Here is a 20,732-nt window from a genome sequence, read left to right as displayed (position 1 = left end):
ACAATATGTCAGAGTAGTTGAGAGCAAGAGCCCTGGAGGCAAACTGCGTTCTTTCAGGTCCTGACTCCACTGCTAATGAGCTGAATCCTCTTGGAAATGTTACTTCATTATCTTTAAAATGGGAATAATCACAGGATCTGCCTCATGGGGTTGCTGTAAAGAGCAAATAAATTATTCCATGTAATGAACTCCAGATAATACCCTGTAGGGAGTAATTATTTTCTGTAAAATATTTATCATTAAAAAAACCTCCTTAATTAAAAAAAAAAGACTGTCAGATTGATCTCTGGGGCAGCAGGAAGTGCTGGGTCCCAAAATTAGAAGCTAATTTTGAGGGAAGGAAATCTTCTAGGGCAGAGGGGGCGGTTGCCATGTGGAGAGGAGATGAATTCTGGCAGCTCTGTGAGGAAGGAAGGTGCCTGGGGACAAGCTGATTAGAGCCTGAAAGGTCCCAGGAAGTTACCCTCAGAAAGGCCTAGAGTGTAAGTCGTCCAGGGCTTTAGGGGCCCAGGAGTGCCTGTTCAAGCGGGGGCGGGCAAGATCTCGGCTTCCTGCGGCCAGAAAGGCTGTGCCCAGCAGTGCCATTCAACTCCCATTCATCTTTTAAAAACTCTTAAAATGACAAAAGTAACACATTGTTTGTTGTAAAACTCACACTAGAAAGTCTATAAAGTAGAAAGTGAAAATCCCCTTCCTCCCCTCCTACTTCTCAGAGGCAGCCAGTGTTGGCAGGTTGGGTGTGTCCTTCCAGGCACTTGAATCCACACGGAGAAGTATCAGTGCACATGGGGGTGTGCGAAGAGTCTCGTGCTTTTTAACCAAAATGGGAACCTTTGGGTAGACAGTTTGTTTTGCACCTTACTTTTTGTTCCACTCGAAGTGTGGTGGGTACTGTTCAGTGGCAGCAGGTACAGAACTCCTTCATTCTTCCAAGTGGCTCTGTTAGACCTTCGCGGTCTCCTAGGAGTTTCGACTCGCCCAGGAAACAACAAGAGTCGGAAGCCGATGCAAAACGCAAGAGGTTTATTGAAGGCCGGTGCACCGGGGTTCCTTGGTTCTCACGCAGGAGGTCGAACCAGGAACCCTTTTGGGCGCGAATATGTCAGTTTTATAGGTTCCCACTTCCCCGTATGTAAATTATAGATTTGGTTGTGTTCTCCTGCTGATTGGTCCCGGCTTAGGCTCGGACCAGAGAGGGAACTTGTCCCTAGCTGCCTGATTGGTCTTTGACAGACACCTTTTTTACATTTTGTTATCTCCCTCCTTCTCGGAAGGGGGCCGGACATCCTGGAAATTTACCCATTGTCTAAGAAGCCCCTACTGTCTGGAGAGTTCTTAATCATTAGCTGGAACAATGTCCCTCGAGCCCCACAGCTCCGTGGCACCCGTGGCCACGTGGCGCCTTGTTGGACGGGGCCTGGATGTACGTTGATTTGTTTAGCCCCAATTGATAAATGCTTAGGTTGTTTCTACTTTTTCCCTTGGACGGGTGGTGCAGTGGAGAACACCTTTTTACTTGTATCTTTACTCACCTGCCAGAGTATTTCTGAAACACCAAGAGCTGGAAGTGGAATTGCTGGGCAGAGGTGACGTGCGACTTTCTTTTTGGTCACTGCTGCTGGGGAACCCACTTCCTGGGTTACAGTTCCACTCCCACCCACGCATGCCAGCCTGCCTGTCTTCTCTGCTCTCACCAGTGCTAGCCATTACCAACCAGTTTCTTATAATGAAATGACAGGTGAAAGATGGCCTCTGGTTTTAGTACACATTTCGCTACCCACTAGTTCTTTGTGCTCTTGACAAAGAAGCTGCTTCCTACTTCAAGCCCGTGCTCCCTGGGCCTGGGCTAGGCAGCCAGGCCTTCAGACCTCCCACCCAGCTGCTCAGCTGCCCCTGCTTCCTGTGTCTGCATCCTGAATGTCTGTCCTTAATTCCTCTCCCCGCGTCCCCAGCACAGCCCTGCACTGCCCTGGCTGTCGGGTTCCCGTGGAGAGGCGCCGATGCCCGGCACACTCACCTCGGGCTCGGTCAGCCTTCTGGGCTCCAGGGAGGCTGTGTGCTTCCTCTAATTCTTTCCCCTCTTCCAGATGACTAGGGCGTTGGCCTCTGTCATCGCACTGCTCCGGAAGGCAATTCTAATCCCATTTGCTCTGTTAGCTACCCTTGTGGGTTCTGGGCCACTCCCAGCTCTGCTAAGGGTCAGGGCGAATGTGGCCTGTCCACCCTTGCCCAGGGAGCTGTCCTCCTAATGTGAGATGTCCCTCAACTTTAGGAGGGTACATGTACTGCAGCAGCGGGAAGGAAGCACCCCTGACCCGCCCATGGAGATGGATGTATCATGACCGTCGGCGAGCAGTGGGGAGGTGCTGCGTGTGGAAGGGCTTTGGGAAGGCTGCACGGCTGGGAGGGATTATCTGTGTCTGAGTTCCCATGTTTGGGTGAGCTGACCCGGGATACCCCAGGTCAGGAGTGTCCCAGTGATTGTAGGTACCAAGGCATGTGTCCACAAGGGGTGGAGTCCCAGGCTAGAGCTGGTTCAAGCCTGACTGCAGGATCTGAGAGAGACTAGCCAAGCAAACCCCTGTCCTGAAGGCATGGAAATGGGAGATAAGCCAACACAACAGGGACCCAGTTACCAGATAGTGCAGACCAAGGCTTGGACAAGATAGAATTGGTACATGAGGTGAGAGCCAGACCAGCCACAAGCAGGACACTCCTAGTGCCAAAGGGCGGCGCTTGGTCTGTAGATTGTCCTCCAAGAGGAAGGGAGAGAGGCAGGGCCCAGCCACTTTAGCCCTGGCAAAGGATTGTGAGCCCCAAGAAGCTGAGAGATATTCTCCATCACTGCCCCCTATTATTCTGTGCCCTCAGCTCTGAGATAAATTGGGCAAACAGCCCTGAACTGACTTCCTGACACCTGGGGACCTACTGTCCATCCAGCTGCTTCTGCACAGGTAGGCTGGCTGGCCAGCTCACACACCCACTTCTGTGGGCAGCAGGCTCCATGCTGCATGATTCTCAGACGTACCAGGAAGTGATGATGGGGTGAGAGAGGAGCCTTGGTCATTTCATTTCATCATTGGGGACAGTGATCTAATCCTGCAGAGGCAGGAGCTCAGGAGTCAGACTCGAGCTCACATCCTGAGCATCTCAGGCTGCATGTTCTTGGGCAAGTCACGTACAACTCTGAGCCTCAATTTCTGTGACGTCGAAGGTTGGGTAATTGTAGAACCCACCTCACAGGGTGGTTGTGAGAGTTTAAAGAGACACACATGGTGCCTGGCACATGGACAGCGCCTATAGATTGTGGGTGGTATGAGTGTTATCCAGAGCAAATACTGCCTGGAAGAGCCCAGCAGTGGGGAACTTGTTGCCTCCTATATCTACAAAAACTATTGAGAAACCCGGCGTATCCAGGAAGGGCAGTAAGAGCCCCTCTAGGCACAGCCGTGTGTCAGTCGTGTTTAGTGACACAGCTGAGCCTGGGAGGGCAGGAGTCAGCAGGGGAGGGGCTGGGGAATAGGACGTGATCTAACGAGTAATGGGACAGAATCCACCTAGTTGGCAAAATATGGTCTCCAGAGAGGATGGGGACCAACAACAGCTGGAGTATAGTCCAGACACCTTTCTGGATATAGAGCCAGCCTTGACCCCTGCTCAGCTGGGACCGTGGGAGCTTCCCCCATGCCTTCCACAGCCTTGAGCTCCAGCAGCCGCGTTCCTTCCACCAGCTCTGCTCGGAGCCCAGTCGATAAGAGTGAGGACACCCAACCCGAGCGGGCCAGTGGGTCCTCTGGCTGGGAGTTGGCTGCGAGGAGAGAGTCTTCAGGTCTTTGCTGGCACTCAGACCAGGAGGACATGTGAGCTTAGAAATTCCATGCTGGGAAAAGCGGATCCATGCACAAGAAACAGAGAGAGACCCTGCAGGCAGGGAAAGGGAAAGGACAGAGAGAGCCTGAGAGGGCGGATTCCTGGCCTCTTGAAGGCTTTCCAGGCAGTTTCTGGTTCCTGGTCCTTGTGAGGCCCAGCTGTGTCCCTGCTCATGGACTCCGGGAGATACCTCATGTCCTTATGTAACCAGCTTATTAAATGAGCTGGACCCAGTCAGGTGTGAGAAGAAACCAACTTTATTTTTCCGCAGTGTCCTTTCCAGCCTACTCTGTGGCTTCGTTCTTTTCCCAGTCGATGCTGAGAACTTAGCGGCCCCGAAGTCTCTCTGCTGTTGATAGTCACGTCACTCCAGACCATCCAGTGTAGGAGTCCGAAGTCTGGACTGCTACAGCCGGTCCTGCTGGAGGCCTGGGGTGGGGGAGGGCACATGCTCGGGTGCCTCCACCAGACCCCGCGGTTCTATTGCCTCCCTCCTGGTCCACTGAGCTTTGTGGCCCTTGGAGTTGGAACAGACGAGACAGACAAGGGAGAGGCAAGGGCCCCTCTGATATGGCCTGTTCAGTCGGAACCCAGAGCTGGCACCCTTGGGTATGCCAGCTGCCCAGAGTACCCACGCTCTGTCTTTTCCCTCTTCCTGTCTTTTCTCCCTCTTTGTTGCTGCTTCTTCAGAATTTCCCTTCGGGGCACCTCTGACTCAGCTCCCTCCATGGGGCAGTGCTTCTCCTCTAGCCGACCACTTATGGCCCCTCCTTGGCTCCTGGGTCTCATGCACCACCCCTCCTCACCATCCAGGCTGCCCTCTGGTTCCTAGGAACTGTGTCCTTGCCTCCCCGCCCCCATCGGTGGGCTTGCCCTTTGCTCCCAGCGCAGTACCCGTTTCTTACTGCTCTCCACGTCTGGCCTGCAGACTTGAGGTGTGAGTCAGATGGTAGTGCTAGACTCTTGGAATGGTCCCTGGAAGCTTCTCTCACTGATTGAAGGAGGGGGAACACCTACCCTCCCTGTGGTGGCAGGGGGGAGCATATCATGGGGACGAGTCATCCCCCCACCCCGGGATACTTTTTCTGTGCCTCTTACACAGGCTGCAGGTGGGCAACCAGCTAATGCTGCAGAGCCAGTTTGGGGCCTCCCTCTTGCAAGGAGGGTCTTGCATCTTTTGGTCCATAACGTGGGAGCTCTTATCAGTTATGATTTTGTCCTTAGCCTTTCGAGACTCAGAAAAAACCGAGGCTGAAAGAGTGCCTGTTTAAGATTTTGTTACACTTAAAATGTTCCTTTTTTTGTTTAATCCAGTTCTCTAGCTTTCCTTTACTATAACTGAGAGTTTTTACCAGACTGTATAAAGCAGATGAGGTGCTCTTGGGAGATCGGGGGGACCCCTTGAGCTCCCAAAGAGCATCTGCGGAGTATGAACATCATGGATTCCCATCCCCAGTGTTTGCAGTAGTTCAAAGGTTTCTCTTTCAATCTGGATCAAATTGGCAAGATTCGGGGGGAGGGGGCCCTGTTCAGTGTCACTTGCTTGGGGAACATCTCTGTCTTCCTGCCGTGTTCTGCACACGAGCCCAGCAGGTGGGTGCCCTCCACTGATCAAGGTGTCACTGACTTCCTTCTGGGTCTGCAGAGGCACTCACCATGGAGACCTTAGTAACAGTAGGACCCCTATGACTGTAGGCCTTAGAAGTCCCCAGGCGGGATGGGCGAGGAGGACTGTTGATGTGTGTTGGTTGTGCCGAGTGCTGTTTGCTGGCAGGGGGGCGACTCCCTGGGCACCAGGCGTGGTGCCTGAGCACAGCCCTCTCGTCTCCCTGTTCTCTTCTTTGATGCTGTTGGTTTGGTAAACTTGCTCCCCTTCCTCCATTTTACTTCAAGGAGAGTGGGTTCCACATCTCTGATGGGCTTATGCCTCCCTCTCCTTCCATATAGCTGGGGTATGATTTGACCGAGACCCAGGTTTGGGTATCAGGGTGTGTGGCGTTGGAGAACCAGTGGCGTCAGGCCCTGCTTTTGTTTGGTTCCCAGCTAGTTTAGTAAAGGGTTGCTCCCCCTTGTCTAGTGTGGCTTTCCAGAGCTCTCTGCTTTGGGGTTTGGACATAAGACCAGTGACTGGTAAGGTTGGGCCCTATCTTCCTTTGCCGTCAATCCTTGCATCCCACACACCCGACTCCAGGTATGGGAGGGGGTAGGTGTGGTCTGGGCCGAGGTTGAGGACACCTAGTAGTGTCCAGATTCCACTGTGACCCCCAACACTGACTAGGCAGTTGGGAGAAGGGAGTTGAGAACTCTTAGTGCTTGACATCTAGAACCTTCTGGACTAACTCCTGCTGGGGCATTTTACCAGCAGTCTGGCTGTGAGCCTCACTTTCTCCCCTTCCGTGAAGTGAGGGGAACAGTCCCTCCTACACAGGCTGCCGTGAGGTCACGTAAGGAGACACAAGTCCAATTCCAAACACATAGTAGGCTTCAGTAGACATCAGTCTCTCCACAGTACAACTTTGCTAGAAAAGGCTCTCATAGGGCAGCATTACTTTGTCATTAAGAAGAGAGATTGGTGAGTCCAAAGGTTTAAGTACGTTTTAAATTTTGATATATACCAAACTGCTCTTGCCAAACTGCTCTTCAAAATGATTGAATCAGTGTTTACTTCCACCCAGAGTGCATAGAGTACATATTTCTCCATTCCCTTGTCAATGTGGAGATTGACATTTTTTCGTTTTTGCCAGTCTGCTAGGCACCATGCGATGGTTTATGCTTGATTTAATGCACAACTCTGCTGATTACTGAGCTTGGCCTCTTTTCTTGTTTACTGGCCGTTTGTGAGTCTTCTAATGTGTTTGTGCGCTTTACCAAGTTTTCTATCACAGTGTTTGTATCTTTCTTCTTAATTTGAAAGAGTTCTTGGTGTAGCATGAATATTAATCGTATACTTTTCTCTTGTTTAATATTTGCCTTTCAATCTCAGTCATGTTTTATTTTGTTTTGTTTTTCAGAGGGCAAAAAATTCAGGACTTTCTTTAGTTCTATCCCTTCGTCTTTTCCTTTATGGTTTTGGGGCTTCTCATCAGGCCCAGAGGCACCTTCCCTACCGACAGATTTGTTTTATAGGAAGGTGGTTCTGGCAGCTAGTGTGGAAGTCGGATTGGGACGAGGGAGGTGGAGGCACAGGCCTCCTTGGTCTGGTGGGGAGCCTGTTGCTGTGGTCGAGGGGAGAGGGCAGGAGGGCCTACACCAAGGCAGAGAAGAGGCCTTGCACGGAGGGGTGGGTCGACCTTGGCCAGGGGGAGGGAGGAGTCCTGGCTTCTCACCCGAGCAATTGAGTGGATGGTGAAATGAGACCAGACCTGGGGAAAGGTGTTTCAGGTGTTGACTGCACTGCTTGTGTCTGGCAGAGACATCCAGGACGCAGCTAGATGTAAGGAGGTGGGGCTCCAGGAAGCCATCTTGGCCTGAGGTACTGTCGTGTGACTCCACAGGGCAGAGTTGGAAACCAGGGATAGGGAAAGTGTGATTTAATTGATTTCCATGGATGAATCTCTTCCTGGTTTTACTCAAAGAGGCTCTGGTATCGGAGGTCGCAGGAAGGCATTCTAAAACAATAACGCACAGTGTAGATACATCCAGATAGCACTGATGGCTTTTATTGCAGATGTGTCATTACAAGGATAATCTGAGAATATATTAAAAAAAAAAAACATGTCCCTTTTATATACACAAAACATGCTACATGGAACACTTTGTGAGACTGCTGAGGTAATAGGCACACAGCCAGATGTGGACAGTACCGAACGTTCCAACATCTCTCCCACCCCGACCCACATGCCCTCTAGGAGGGTCTCATCTTCTTGTTCATCCCTTGCTCCCTGCTTGGCAAGAGTCCTGGTAGTACCGAGCCTGATGCTCCGTGGCTAACAGGACTAAGAAAGCCGCCGCACTGTGATGCGCTGACCCAGGGCTCCGTGGCCCCTGGTTATTCAGTAACTCACGACGAGTGGCCAGTTCTCATTTTTGTGGTGCTTGATCTCCGGGGAAGTGTAGTTTGGAGACGAGATGTGGACACTAGTTGGCCTGAGAGCATGGGACCTTTGGTATGTAGCCATTTGGGGCCCCCAACGATTGGATGATGACTTCTCTTCAATCGAATATCTGCTGGCAAGGTAGGTTATTATTTCTGTGAAGGTTAAAATGACAGGGAGGCTAAACTGTGACTGGAAAATACGAGACTACAAATACCATTATCCTTGTGGCCAAGAGTTAGCTTTTGGGCCTGACTTTCCCTTTCCTGACCACGTGGAGTCCATGCTTTCCTACTCAGAGGCTAAGGAATGTAGCCTGGAAAGAAAGCACAGGGGTACAGAAAAGGTGAGGAGTAAGTAGGCAAGGAATAGAGAAGAGCAGAAAAGGTGCCTGGAACACAAGTGGCCGGGGACTGGAGCATGGAAGGCACTTAATTGAATGGCATTGAATACATGGATAGGTGGGTGGATGGGTGGGCGGTGAAAAGTCCTGAGAATGAGGCGAAGTACAGAAATAAAGAGGGATGGGGGTTTTGAAATTGGGTTAGGTGCCAAGGGGGATCTTAAGCAAGGAGGTTGAGAACCCCTATGTGAGAGAATAGTACTGTAGACAGTCCTGGAAGAATCCAGGCCTGTGGATGCCAAGGATTGTTCTTTGAATGAGAGCTACACAGTCTGTGATCTGCCCTTAGACTCAAGTAATACAACATGAATGAACTGCTCTTCTCCTAAGAGCAGAGCTGTTGTTAACAGCCTCAGCATCTGAGAATTGAATATACATGTATTTAGGTATATAAGGCAAACCTATATATGTATCTAGATATACGCCACGTGTATATATCTAAATGCATATATACATGGTATACACATAAGTGCACAAGGTCGGCTCACACACGTGTATATTATGAAGGTGTTTTGCAGTTGTGTTTTTATTGCTGGGGCTTAATTTATTTAAGGAAAGACTTGTCTGCCGTCCTGTCCTGTCTGGAAACACGAGGGGCTGTCCGATGTGGAGAAGAGTAGTAGCAACAGAGAATACCGCTTGGATTCAGTTGTATTATCTGCCGCAGTGACTTGGGAAATCATAGTCCAGCATCGCAGTCCTCCCAGTCCTGAGGTGAACTGGAAGGAGGCGCTCTCTGGGCTGGGCCAGCACAGCCGGGCAGGCTCCTGGCAGCCACGAGGGGTCAGGAGGGGGGCCAGCCTAGTGGAAGGTGTTGGGGTTCGGCCGGATCATCATCACCACCTTCTTGAGTGAGTAGGAGCCTCCTCGGAACTCAGCCCAGTAGACTCCATCCTGGTAGCGGCTCCGGTAGTGGCCCCCGCGGTACCAGACCCCGTTGAGGTTGGAGTGGGCACAGGCATTATACCACCAGCCGCCCTTCTGGTAGTGGGCACAGTTGCCTACAGGAGAGAAAGAGCGAGAAGGTCTCAGGGAGGAGGTTCTACCCGTGTCCACCGTCTGCTCGGCGGGCTTCTGAGGGATCCCCTGTGGAGGCATTTGGACCAAGGGTGCCTGGGAGGGGACGGGGCCTCAGACCTGCCTGCTGACTAACGAGCTCTGTGATCTTGGGCAGGCAACTTAACCTTGTTGAGCCACTGAATTCTCACGGTAAAGTAAGGATGAACGTGCTGCCCCTGCACAGTACGGGACCCGTGTGGGAACCGAAGGAGGCCACGGATTAGCCCAGGGCTCGCTGCAGAGCAAGCACCAGGGAGGAAAACAGAAATGACCTGAGGTGGGCGGGTAGAGGGCCAGTTTTTCTTAGGAATGTTTTTTAAGAGCTGAAACTATTAGATCAAGAGTCTTTATAGAATGACAAAGGAAGTGTTTAAGATGAAATGTTCCTCTATTCCTCCCAAGTCTGTACTCCAGCCAAAAACAATTTTTTTTTCCACAAAAGCAAGATATTTTCATAAAGTTTCTGGCACTATCATATCATGCTGGATTTTGCTGCCAAGGACAAGCAGTTCGGAACAACAGTCGGAACAACAGTAAAAGTGTGGGCAAGGTACAAGCAGGCGTGCAGGGGCATCGCCCTTACCAGGAGGGAGGGGTAAGACATTGTCAGGCCCCAGGAGAGACCCCACTCAGGGGAAGGGCTGCCCGGTCAAGTTTGTGGGTTTGGGGGCCCGATGGGGCGGGCAGCTCTGCTCCGGGAGAGGCCTTGGGGCGAGGTGAGGAGGGAGCAGGCCGGCTAAGGCAGAAAGCCAAGAGGAGACTCAGCCCCAGGCACCCCCCAGAGCCCCAGCAGCCCACGTTTTCCCAAAGTTTTTTTCTGGCCCCTCTGGGCCATGACCCGAGGCCACGAGGTCCAAGTGGCAGCATCGGATTTGGAGGGCAGAACCCTCGGCGCGCCACAGCCAGCCACCCATCAGCCAGTGGACGCCCCTCCTGAGCTCGCCTCTCATGCCTCCAGGGACAGGGAGCTCACTGCCTCACGTCCACTGACCCTGCTGCTGGACAAGCCTGACAGTTGGGGTCGCAGAAGAGTCTGCTCCCTGCTCCCCATAACGGCCCTCAAGAAATGCTGTAACCAGCCTCTCTGTCCCCAGAGTCTGACAGTTCTGATGAGGGTCCTCTTCCTGCCCTGCTCTTCTGGAAGCCTCAGCAGCCCCGGCCTCAGATGACACACTGCCTCCTCGGGGCCCTTGCAGCTGGGTCAGTTCTGCACTGCTGACCCTAGGTAGAGGTGTCGGTGACCTGGAGTGGGGATCCATTCTCAGGATGTAGGCAGCCGGGCTTGCCAAGGAAGTGCAGGTGGTTCCTGGGACAGTCCTCAAAGGGGAGGCTGTGGCCTTTAGAGTGGGACCTATCAGGGAGCTGGGGCAGGAGGGGGCTGGGTTTGCCCATGAGAACAGCCTTGGCCTGGAGGCGGGCTTGGCTCCCCAGGGACCAGCCAGCGAGGGCCCAGGGGCCCTCATCTCAAGGAATTGAGGTGTGGAGCCTTGAGATGAATGTGGGGGGTTGATGTCTGGACTCAGGGTTGGACTGTGTGTGTTTCTTACAGTTTTTTGTTTTTTCCCTTGTTTTTTTGTTTAATAAAGACCTGGACTTGAGACATGTAATCTTGGACAGGTCGTTTCATCTCTCCTACCTGGTTTCCTCTCATAGCTTCCCATAGCACTGCATTGTCAGTACACAGTAGAGACTGCACCCACTCAGAGCCTGACTCCGCCAAGTCCCAGACAAAGCACTTCAGGCACATTCTCACCTTCTCACCACCCCACTACGTAGGTATGTCCTTATTTCCAGATGTGGAGACGGGCCCAGAGAGGGCACAGGCATGTAGGAGGTGGGGCAGCATTGTTAGCCAGGGTGTAACATGGGGACATGTCGCCATGACACCCAGTGCCTCAGGCAGGGAGTGATGCAGTGCACAGCCCAGTACAATGTCCAGCTTGGCCCAGAGTGGCCCTCAGATATGTAATTTGTGCACCTCTTTACCTTCCCCTTTTTGTAAATGCCATGCTGACCCAGCCTTGCGAAGGGGATCTGTGGGCAGAGGGCAAAGGAGCGGGCCTTCAGGGGATGGGAGCAGGGTTGGGCAGCTGGGCCCTGGGATCTTCCTGTTCTTAGGCCTGGGAGTCAGAGTCTCGGCTTTGACTGACCTCTTTCCCCTGCCCTGCACCTGGGTGTGACTCCCCCGGTCCTACCTGTGTAGACATCATGGTCTCTGTCCAGGGTGGTGAACTGCTTGCCATTGTGCCAGGTAAAGGAGTCACCGGCGTTGCCATGGTAGCGCCCCAACCGCAGCTTATAATACTCGCTCTCAGGCTCCAGGCGGAAGCTGGCATATTCTGCAAAGACCTTGCGGCCAGACCAGTCTTCCATGGTCACCAGCAATTTATAGTTGCCTTGGTTCGTCAGCCAGTAAATGTTCTCCAGGCCCAGCCAGTACTCGCCGTCGATGTTCCCAAACCCTTGCTGGGGAAAACGTGGGCAAGCATTAGTGAGGAATATGTAGTGCGCTCAGCCAGCAGGGCCCGGCTGTCAGCTGCTCAGCGCCAGACAGAGAGGCCTGGAAACAGGCAGAGCAGAAGGCAGGCCTGCATTTAATCCCCCACTCCCCCAACCTGGCTGTCACTTGATGAGTCACTTTGCCTGTCTGAGCCTCAGTCATGCAACACTCAAGACTATTTAGAGAGTGCCTGTTTCATGCTAGTCATCGTGTGAACGTGGGAGACGCTATGTTACCTTCCCTGCAGGGTTGCTATAAGGACACACGTAATATGGTAAATTAAGAGCCTAGCACACAGTAGGCATGCAACATGAGTTCCTTGGACAATTCCCTTACCTTCTCTGAGCTTCTGTTCCCTTCTCTGGGAAGGGGCTGTGTGTGAGGGTCCCATGTAAACTAATGCACAGGTGTGAGCTGTGACAAAGGCATGCCACATCCACCTGAGCACCCTCCGAGGTCTAGAATCCAGGGGATTTGTTATAGTTTTTCCAAGTATTTTTGGGTGTCATCAGCCGAGTGGTGGCCACTTGAAGTCTTGAAAAATAGGTGGATTCATTAATGATAATAATAGCTAGTATTTAGTTAGTACTTACGGTATATTGGCACTGTCGGCAGAACTTTCCGTAGGTCATTTTATTAACCCTCATGCCAACTCTGTGAACTAGGTACTATCAGTATCCTCCCTAGAGTGGGTGGACTGAGGCCTGGGGAGGCCCAGGGTCCCAGAGTGCGTGAGGGTGAGGTGGGTTGGAGGGCAAGCAGGACAGGACCGGGGCATGGCAAAGCCACGTGTGGGTGTCGTGGTCCAGGGAGTTTGTCAGCTCTGCAGGTGTCAGAGGCCTAGGCTGTATTCACTGCTCTCCCCCTTCCTGACTGTGCCACCTTTTCATCTGCAAACTGGGTCCAGACCATTGTCTTCCTCCTGGGGTCGATGTGAGAGCGAAGGAGGTAATGAACGGAAGCACCCAGCGCTGCGCCTGGCGTGTGGCAGGTGTCAGTGAACTCAGCTGCCCTCGCGTTCTCGGTACCACTTCTTTGTTCAGAAGAGCGAGATGGGTGTTGGGTGGAGCCCCTGCAGCCTTTCCTTCTACAAGGAAGAGCATTCAACTTCCCAGGAATTGGGAGCCCAGAGGATGAGCCCTGGAATTAGGACCCAAGTATTCCCACAGTTCCCCAAAACGGGCTATGTGGGAGATTTTCCCGGGGCTTGGGAGCCTTAGGACTTGCCCCTTCTGGGCTTTGAGGACAGGTCTTCCCCTTGAGAGCCCCAGCTGGGACCAAGGTGCTCCCCACACCTGGCTGGGGTGAGGGGCTACTGCACCCCAGCATTTTGAAATTCCCACCCCATTCGTGGGGCTTTTGTGGTCTGAACCCCTGTCTCTGTCTTGCCACAGTTGCTAGTGGGGCAGCGAAGGAGCGGCTGGTCCCCCCCACCCTGGGGTTTGCAGAAATGGCCCTGTCAGTGTCCTCCTCCCTTGGACCACACAGGCCCTGACAGGCAGCAGGCACCTCCTTCCGAGGGCCCTGGCCCTCAGGTGGGCAGTCCTCACCTTGTACGTCTCCCAGTTTCGGAAGAAGTTGACCGAGCCGTCCAGGCGCCTCTGGATGACGGTCCAGCCCCCGGGGTCATGCCTCTGGTCGCACCACACCTGCATGAGGCGGTTGGTGTTCTCTGGCTTCACCAGGTAGATGGAGCTGGTGTCATGACCATCCTCCAGGGCCTGCAGGCAGTCTCTCCACGGGCCTGGGGACACAGGTGTGCGGCCGTCACAGACCTCCCTGCTGCCTGGCCGCCGAGCCACGTCCTCCCCTCCCCTCACCCCTGGCTGCGACCCGCGCGGCACGGCCTTGGGCAAGACTCCAGCTGGAAGCCACAGACCTGCAGGGTGAGGGGCCTGATTTGGGTAGCCCAGGGCTAGGGGCCTGGGCGCACTTTCACCCCTGACTCCCCTGTGGTGTGATTTGGCCGAGCTTCCTTACCTCTCCAAGCCCTCGGTTTCCCCGGTTTGTAGAAGGGAGATCATGTTTACCTCGTTGGGGCTGTAAGGATTGCTTGGATCATTTGTGTGCAGTTCCTGGAGTGATTTTTTCTTTTAAGTTGGTTATACTGGCAAAAAGAGATGTGAGCCTGCTGAGAGACAGCAGCGTCCGTCAGCACCGAGTGGGCTCTGCCCGGTCAGTGAGCCGGGCTCGCTGCCCCTCCCAGCACGGCTGACTCCACGCCCGCGACGGTGCTTGGTGACAGTCGTTGCAGTTTTTAGTAAGTGAACTTCCATGGGGGTCACAGGGGTCCAAACAATGCCCAGAATCTGTAGCCAGAGGTTTCGGGATATTTCTGGGATTCAGATGCTGGCCTCCAAACACCTTTAGGGGGGACCAAGTTTCTGTTCAGCTCGATCTGTATTTTCCAAAGGAGGCTCACCGAGGGCCAGGTGCTCAGAGCCCATGTTTTGAGGTCCATGCGCTCAAAGGATGGTGTCTAGGGCACCTTCCAATCCATGGCTCTCTTTTGAAACTGAGACGAGAGGGGTTCTGTGATCTGTGACTTCCCCGAGCTTGGGCAGCCCAGTCAGAAGGGATGGGTGTCACTACCGTAGGTCTCTCAACACCCCTCCCCCACTTCCCCTGGTGGTTTCCTGTGTTTGGACATTGGTCACATCAGCAAGAGGTTACAAACCTGAGTCACCAAGGGCCAAATAAGCTGGCTTCTTCCTTATTGATCTGAGAAAACTTCCGAAGTTTTCCAAGACCTAGCCATTGAACTGTGTACTTTACAATAAATAAAATCACCACACATAGCTTCTCTTCAAAACAATCCTAAACTGAGAATGGTTAAGACCAAACGTCCTAAGAAAATTCCGTCTTATTCTATTAATGTGTATGTTTATTCAACAACTGTTTATTGAGTTCCAGCCCCAGCAAGTCCTGTGCCGGGCAGTGGAAGCCTAGGGCAGGCGGGGGCTGCTCCCATGTCCAGCGAGTGGGGAGCTGACTTCACCAGCTTTCTCTCAGCCTGAGTTCCTGTAGAATCCTGTCCTTCCTGTGCGTGGGGGAGGGTGGAAAGGGCAGGCATCAGGGACGGGTGCATTTAGCTTTTCCTGTGTAGGTCAGACTTCTCACATTCCTCCCTAGCTGTGTTTGGGCTGAATTAGTCCACACCTGATGGTTAAACAGGACAAGTTTGGGTTTGGTCTTTGTTGGACACCTCAAGCGGGCTTTTCCTGAGGCCTCACAGATGGGCGTGAGCATCCCCACCTGGAACCTGATGGCAGGGCGGGGGCTGTCTTGCTCACCCCTCTGTCCCCAGCGCTCAACAGCACCGAGAAGAAAGGTGGGCGTGGGTGCCCACCGCTGACAGCTATCTGGGGCTGGGTCCAGACTTCATCCTCCAGCCATTTACCTGCTGGCCAGCCCTCCTTCCCCCAAGGGATGGCCAGGGCCCCAAGCACCCGCCTGGTAGCAGATGTGGCACAAGCAGCTGCTTCCTTCTTTGCCTTGTGCCTCTTCCGTCCTGGGAAGGGGAGGCCAGACCTCCAGAACGAACATTCATGAAGGAGAGAAAGATTTTGGTTGTGTTCAGCCCGTGGCCCCGGGGACCAAAGCAGAGAATGGGAGTCTGTCTCCGGCAGCTGGAGCAGAGCACAGAGCGGGCGTGGGAGGCCTCCCAGCTCGATACCAAGTCAGAAGCACAGGAGAGGCCATTCGATGCGGAAGCTGGTGACAGAAGGTCCGGCAGAAGCCTGCAGAATAACACCCAACTGAAAACGAGCAGCCAGGCCTCTTCCTGCAGAGCCGCCATGGGGCTCCATGGATTCTCAGGCTGAAAGGCCGGCTTTGAAGGCGGCGCCACATGGGGAGAAGCTTCGAGGACGCCAGGAGGGTAGCCGGTCAGCTTCGCGGCTCCCATCCTACGCTACCTGTGTGGGTTCCCTGAGTGGTTCCAGCTTTACCTTTGACATTTCTACAAAGGGCTGTTTTTAAAAGGCAAGTATTTTTAAATGTTTTGGAGCCAACCAATCCCTTTAAGAGTTTGGGGGAAGAAGCTCCAGACCCTCTAACTAGAAAGATGCACAGACACACAATTTTGCTTATAATCAGAAGGTAAATGGACTTCCAAACCCCCGATTATGAAACCTTGCCTCTGAGAGAGGCTTGACTGGAACGGTAGTAACAATAAAATACTTCTACTAGCCAACACGTGTTGGGCGTTTACTACGTGCCCCATCCATGCATTTATACCCGAGATCTTCCTGACACACCTGCCAGGTAGCTAGTAGTCTCCCCACTCTACAGATGAGGAAACTGGAGCGTGGGGACGTTGGGTGACACTCCCTCCCGGTAGGGGCAGGTATGGTATCTGAACCCAGTGGTCGTCCAGAGCCCACGCTCGAAAGCCCTCATCCTTTTCCTCAACCGGAGTGGACTCCAGGGTAGGGGTCCAGGCTGTCTTCTCTCTGTGTCCCTACAACTAGTCTTAATCATTGCCGGTCAGCCAGGTTAAGAAAAATAAGAACGTATACTTCTTCTCTGTCAAGGTGTTATGCCTTTTTAAATTTTTGATTTGTTTTTCTTCTATGCTTACCTTTTGGTGTCCTTTGCGCATTTTACAACGATTTCGACTATTTTACAACTATTTTAGTGTTTCTTACGATGGAGAATCTTTCCTTTTTTTAAAAGGCAAATCTAGCAGTTCTTTCCTTGAAGGCTTTTTAGGTATGACATGCTTTCTAGAATCATGGAGTAAGTGCAAAATAGTGTAGACATGTTTAGTATTTTCTGCTGTTACTAAAAAATAATCTCCATACATTTACATCCTTCACTTCACATGACACTGAGGACTTTCCATCAAGGATGTTTCCAGACAGTTATCTCTCAGATGCCCCTGCAGAGCTCTAGAAGATCTCCAGCATTCAAACATGTTCCCTTTTCTTATTAAAGGCACTAGTGGCAAAGGTCAGAAAATTAAATGATGGATGAAAATTAGTCAGAAAAATACTTGGTGTTGAAAAGTTGGCAGCAGTAAAATGATAAAGCAGCAGAAAACGGCAGCAGTAAGATTATCACGCGGCTCCATTAAAACAGCCGAGTCAGAACATCCTCCTGGGATGAGAAATCTACACCTGTTACGTATACACAGTGTCATTGTTGCGGGGTCAGCCGAGGTGTCAGACACTGACTCAGGAATCTGTGCAAGAAGCGTTTGTGTGCTGGGGACAGGACCCCAAACTTGGAGTCAGGAGCCCTTAGCTCAAAGCTTGGTGGCCGCATCTCCTCACAGTGACTTTGGGCAGGCCCTTACTAAGCCTCCATCTCTTCTGTAAACAGACGGAAAGAACCCTACCTGTTCTGAGGGTCTCCCGAACACAGCACCCCTCACGAGGCCGACCAGGGCAGGTGCCAGAGAGGGTTCTTTTTTTCTTTCCTTTGATAGATGAAAGCTGGTAGTTTTGAAGCTGTCCACTCCCCGCCATCCCCTAGCCCCAAACAAGCGACTGTATTTGCTTTCGGATTTCCAAGACTAAGTATAAGATTATTTACTGATGGATGTTTTCCATAAAGGCATATTGTGAAAGTCAGAACTTCAGTAGAGAGGGCCACAAAGACTAATGGGAATGAAGAATGGAAACCTTTTTTTTTGGTCAGTGAAGCTGCATCTTCAGTGGAGCAGCGCGGAGTACCCGGCAGTGTTTCACTTGGCGCTCCTTCTGAAAGGGTAGCCCTGCCCGGAGCACCAGGCCAGCACTAACTCAGCGGCACAAGGCTCTGAGTGCAGGGAGCGCCCCGACCTCATCTCTGCGAAGAGTATATTTACACTGTCGGCGGAGCTGCAGCCAGAACGTTCCACGTGAAGGAAAGCGCGGCTGCCATGGCCGGGCCGAGTCTGTGTGGTTCCCTAGAGGAGCAGCACAGGGTGTGGAAGGCACACAGGCCCTGCAGTCAGGAGGCCTTGGGGAGAAGGGACGTCGGCAGTGGGAACACAGAGTTTACAGATCTTGGGCCCCCAGACCCCAATGTCTGGTGAGCGTTGGAGGCGATCGGGTTTGGGGGCCTAAGTCCCATCCCTGCTCCCTTCCTCCTCACTGGGTTTCCTGACAGAGGAATCTGGCACACAGGGTCCCTCACCTCCTGGGAAGCCAGAAGCCACTTACTGCTGGCTGCTCTGGGGCTCAATACCCTCAGCGTAGGGCCTGCTGGTAAAGCCGAGTTGGAGCCCGCAGCCAGCCCAGACCTACGGGTAACTTCCTAGTTCCGGTGTCCTCCCTGTGGGTCTGAGGCAGACCACCTTCAGCCTGATGCCCACCCAAGCCCCAGTGGAGAAACGGGCTCACCAACTGCATCAATTTTCAGTGCAGTCACCCCTCCATTAGGGAAGTGCGGCCCCATGAATATCTGACCAGGCCTATTGGCCGCGGCCAGGAGCTGAGAAGTGGGTAGACATCGGGCCTGTGTGGGCCAGAGTGACGCCGCTTCTCCCTGCTGCGCCTGAGCCATGAGGAGAGGGGCAGAGTCCTTCCCGGCCGTCAGCTGGGCTAGGCCACACAGCCGGCCAGCAGCCTGACAGGCCTCTCTACCCCCTAAGCCCACGTCTCCAGGCTTGACCACCTGAGGCCACACAGAGGACCCTGTGGCCTGCGGGAGAGGTTCTGGGGTGTTTTAGTCCATATGTGGGCACTGCAGACAGGCTTCTGTGATGTCACCAGGAAGCACTGCTCTTATATGAGAGCCGTGTGCTGCTTCCTATTATTCTCATGGATGGTCTGCCTCTAACGAGTCTTTTGGCCACTCCCTGAACCAGTTTTCTAACAGGAGAAATGACTAGTTGGGTTGAAATTGGATTTTCTGACCCAAATGAATAATCTGAGCACCAGGGCACATGTCAACTGCTTAGGTGTGAGTCCTGCTTAGGCGTGAGTCCCACCCCGGCCAGCATGAGGACCTGCCAGGCGTCCCGGGTGAGGCAGGACAGCCGAAACCCAGTGCAGGGGGCAAGGAGCAATCACGTGTGCTGCTCGAGTCTCATGTATCCAGACAGCTGGGGGAATCATATTTTGGTTGTGAACATATATATTCTATGTCACTCACCACTTTTCAGTGAACCAGAGCACAAAACAATAACCTAACACAGAAACAGACGGTACATTCCCAAAGCCATCTCAGTCAAGTTCCTGCAGCGCCCCAGCGGTGACGTTCTAAGTATCGTTTCTGGTCCTTCTGGGGAGAGTCCAGACGCTCATGCCTGCTGTTCAGGCCCTTTAAGTCCTCGGACACCGAGCACACTGCCTGGGGCTGACAAGCTTTTCAGGAGTTTATGAAAAGTATTTGAGGCCTAAAAAAATTTGTTAGCTAAAAAATATGAAAAGAAAACTGCAAAGTCAAAATTTGTAAGTATATAATTAAATTTCTACAAAGTGTAACATTTTGTCGAATTCATTAATTGTTCAATTTAGCCTTCTTAAAAAATGTTATGACTTTTGAAAACAATTTGTAGGTTACACTTTTCTCACTTCACAAGAATTCCTGAACATGCCTGATGTTTGCCGAGAAGCCAGAGCTGACCGTAAATTAATTGTGCTGCACTTAGCCAAGTAATTTCAAACACAAACTTATAAAAATCCTTTCAAAAATTTTACAGTAAAAGTTATGTTAGATGTGCGAGGTGGGTGTATTTCAACGCACTTGGTATATCCTGAGGCATCCCCAAGTAAGAGCCCCTTGGGCCCATGAAGAGCTTGAAGGGGTCCTGTTTCTGCCTGTTTGACCTCAGGATAAACAGATATTGCAGTATTGCTTCCCAGAGAACACTTTCAAAAGCACTGTGCCCACTCCTAGGTTTCCACCAGTACCCTTGGGCAGGGGGACAGACAGAGACTTTAAAGCGATTTTAAAAAGAAAAGAGGTCAGACTGGGAGGGGCTCTGGGGGGGCTCCCTGGGTGCAGAGGTGAGCAGTTCCCTAGGGCTCCCTGGACTGGTGGGGTGAAGCCCTGGGCTCCCCGGTCGCAGTGATGGGACTGAGTGGAGCTGTTCTGCGGGCACATCGTGGAGGAGCTCATCAGACCCATGACTGTGCCCTGCAGATCGCGGACGGGGGGGGTCATTCCTATGGTTGGCCAACCCGTTCACCCTTCCCAAGAAAGGGAATCAGCTTATGGGCTCGTTCTGAGAGAACCTGTGTTGGCTTTCATTGATCACCTCTAACTTTTCCAAATGCTCACACATCCCTCTTCATAATCTTTTCTATAATTTCACTGGGGTTTGACCACATGCCAACTGGTATGCAATTTCTAGTATGTCATCCTTTTTCTCTTTCTGAACACAGGACGTTTGCCCAGCACCAGGCCTGATCTTCATGATTTCTTGATGATAGTGGCAGTGGTTGTGAGAGCACATCTGCCTGCCCTCAGCCCTCCTGGTCCCCTCCTCCAGGAAGCCTGCCTCAACCCCAGAAGAGCTACTCAATCCTTCTCAGGGTTCCCATAGTGCCTTACATATCTATCTTCACTGGAATATAGTAAGAGTGATGACTGCCTCGGATCCAGAGCCTTTCACATGCCAGGTGCTTTACACAATTTTATTTCAGCCTCACAAGCCCCTGGGCAGAGTGATCACACGACTGGGAAGCAGAGGACGTGGGGTTAGAACTGGCTCTGCCTCCCACACCCTGGTTCTTTCCACTGTACTGTGCTGTGGCTGTCGCATGTATTGGGATTGTGGGGGTCTGTCTGCCCACCAGGCTGTGGGCTTCTCCGGGGCAGAAGCCTTCTCGGGGCAGTGACCATGGGTTGACCCTCCCAGTCTAGTGCCGAGAGTCACCTGGCGCCTCCCGTGCCTTCCTCCGTCTCCCGTCTTCCCACCACCGTGAGCTGC

General features: G+C 52.6%; 2 protein-coding genes across 13 annotated transcripts in view; one reads left to right on the top strand and one right to left on the bottom strand.

The window, feature by feature from the left end:
- RALGPS1 (Ral GEF with PH domain and SH3 binding motif 1) overlaps nucleotides 1-20,732 on the top strand; it is a 287,901-nt gene that overhangs the window by 149,705 nt on the left and 117,464 nt on the right. The gene's annotated exons all lie outside the window — the stretch shown is intronic.
- The window catches only part of ANGPTL2 (angiopoietin like 2), a 33,988-nt gene continuing 20,753 nt past the window's right edge, over nucleotides 7,498-20,732 (bottom strand). Inside the window, exons 3-5 of the mRNA XM_027104831.1 lie at nucleotides 13,417-13,610; nucleotides 11,562-11,832; nucleotides 7,498-9,308 (exon numbers count right to left, since the gene is read on the bottom strand). Coding sequence (XP_026960632.1) covers nucleotides 9,109-9,308; nucleotides 11,562-11,832; nucleotides 13,417-13,610 — 665 coding nt within the window. The 3' untranslated portion in view covers nucleotides 7,498-9,108. The remainder of the gene's footprint in view (nucleotides 9,309-11,561; nucleotides 11,833-13,416; nucleotides 13,611-20,732) is intronic.

The sequence above is a fragment of the Aethalodelphis obliquidens genome, unplaced genomic scaffold (assembly GCF_003676395.1).
Source record: "Aethalodelphis obliquidens isolate GAN/ISIS:26980383/991018 unplaced genomic scaffold, ASM367639v1 scaffold7, whole genome shotgun sequence".
Lineage (NCBI taxonomy): Eukaryota > Metazoa > Chordata > Mammalia > Artiodactyla > Delphinidae > Aethalodelphis > Aethalodelphis obliquidens.
Note: the sequence above shows the minus strand (reverse complement) of the source record. Positions and strands in the feature narration are given on the sequence as shown.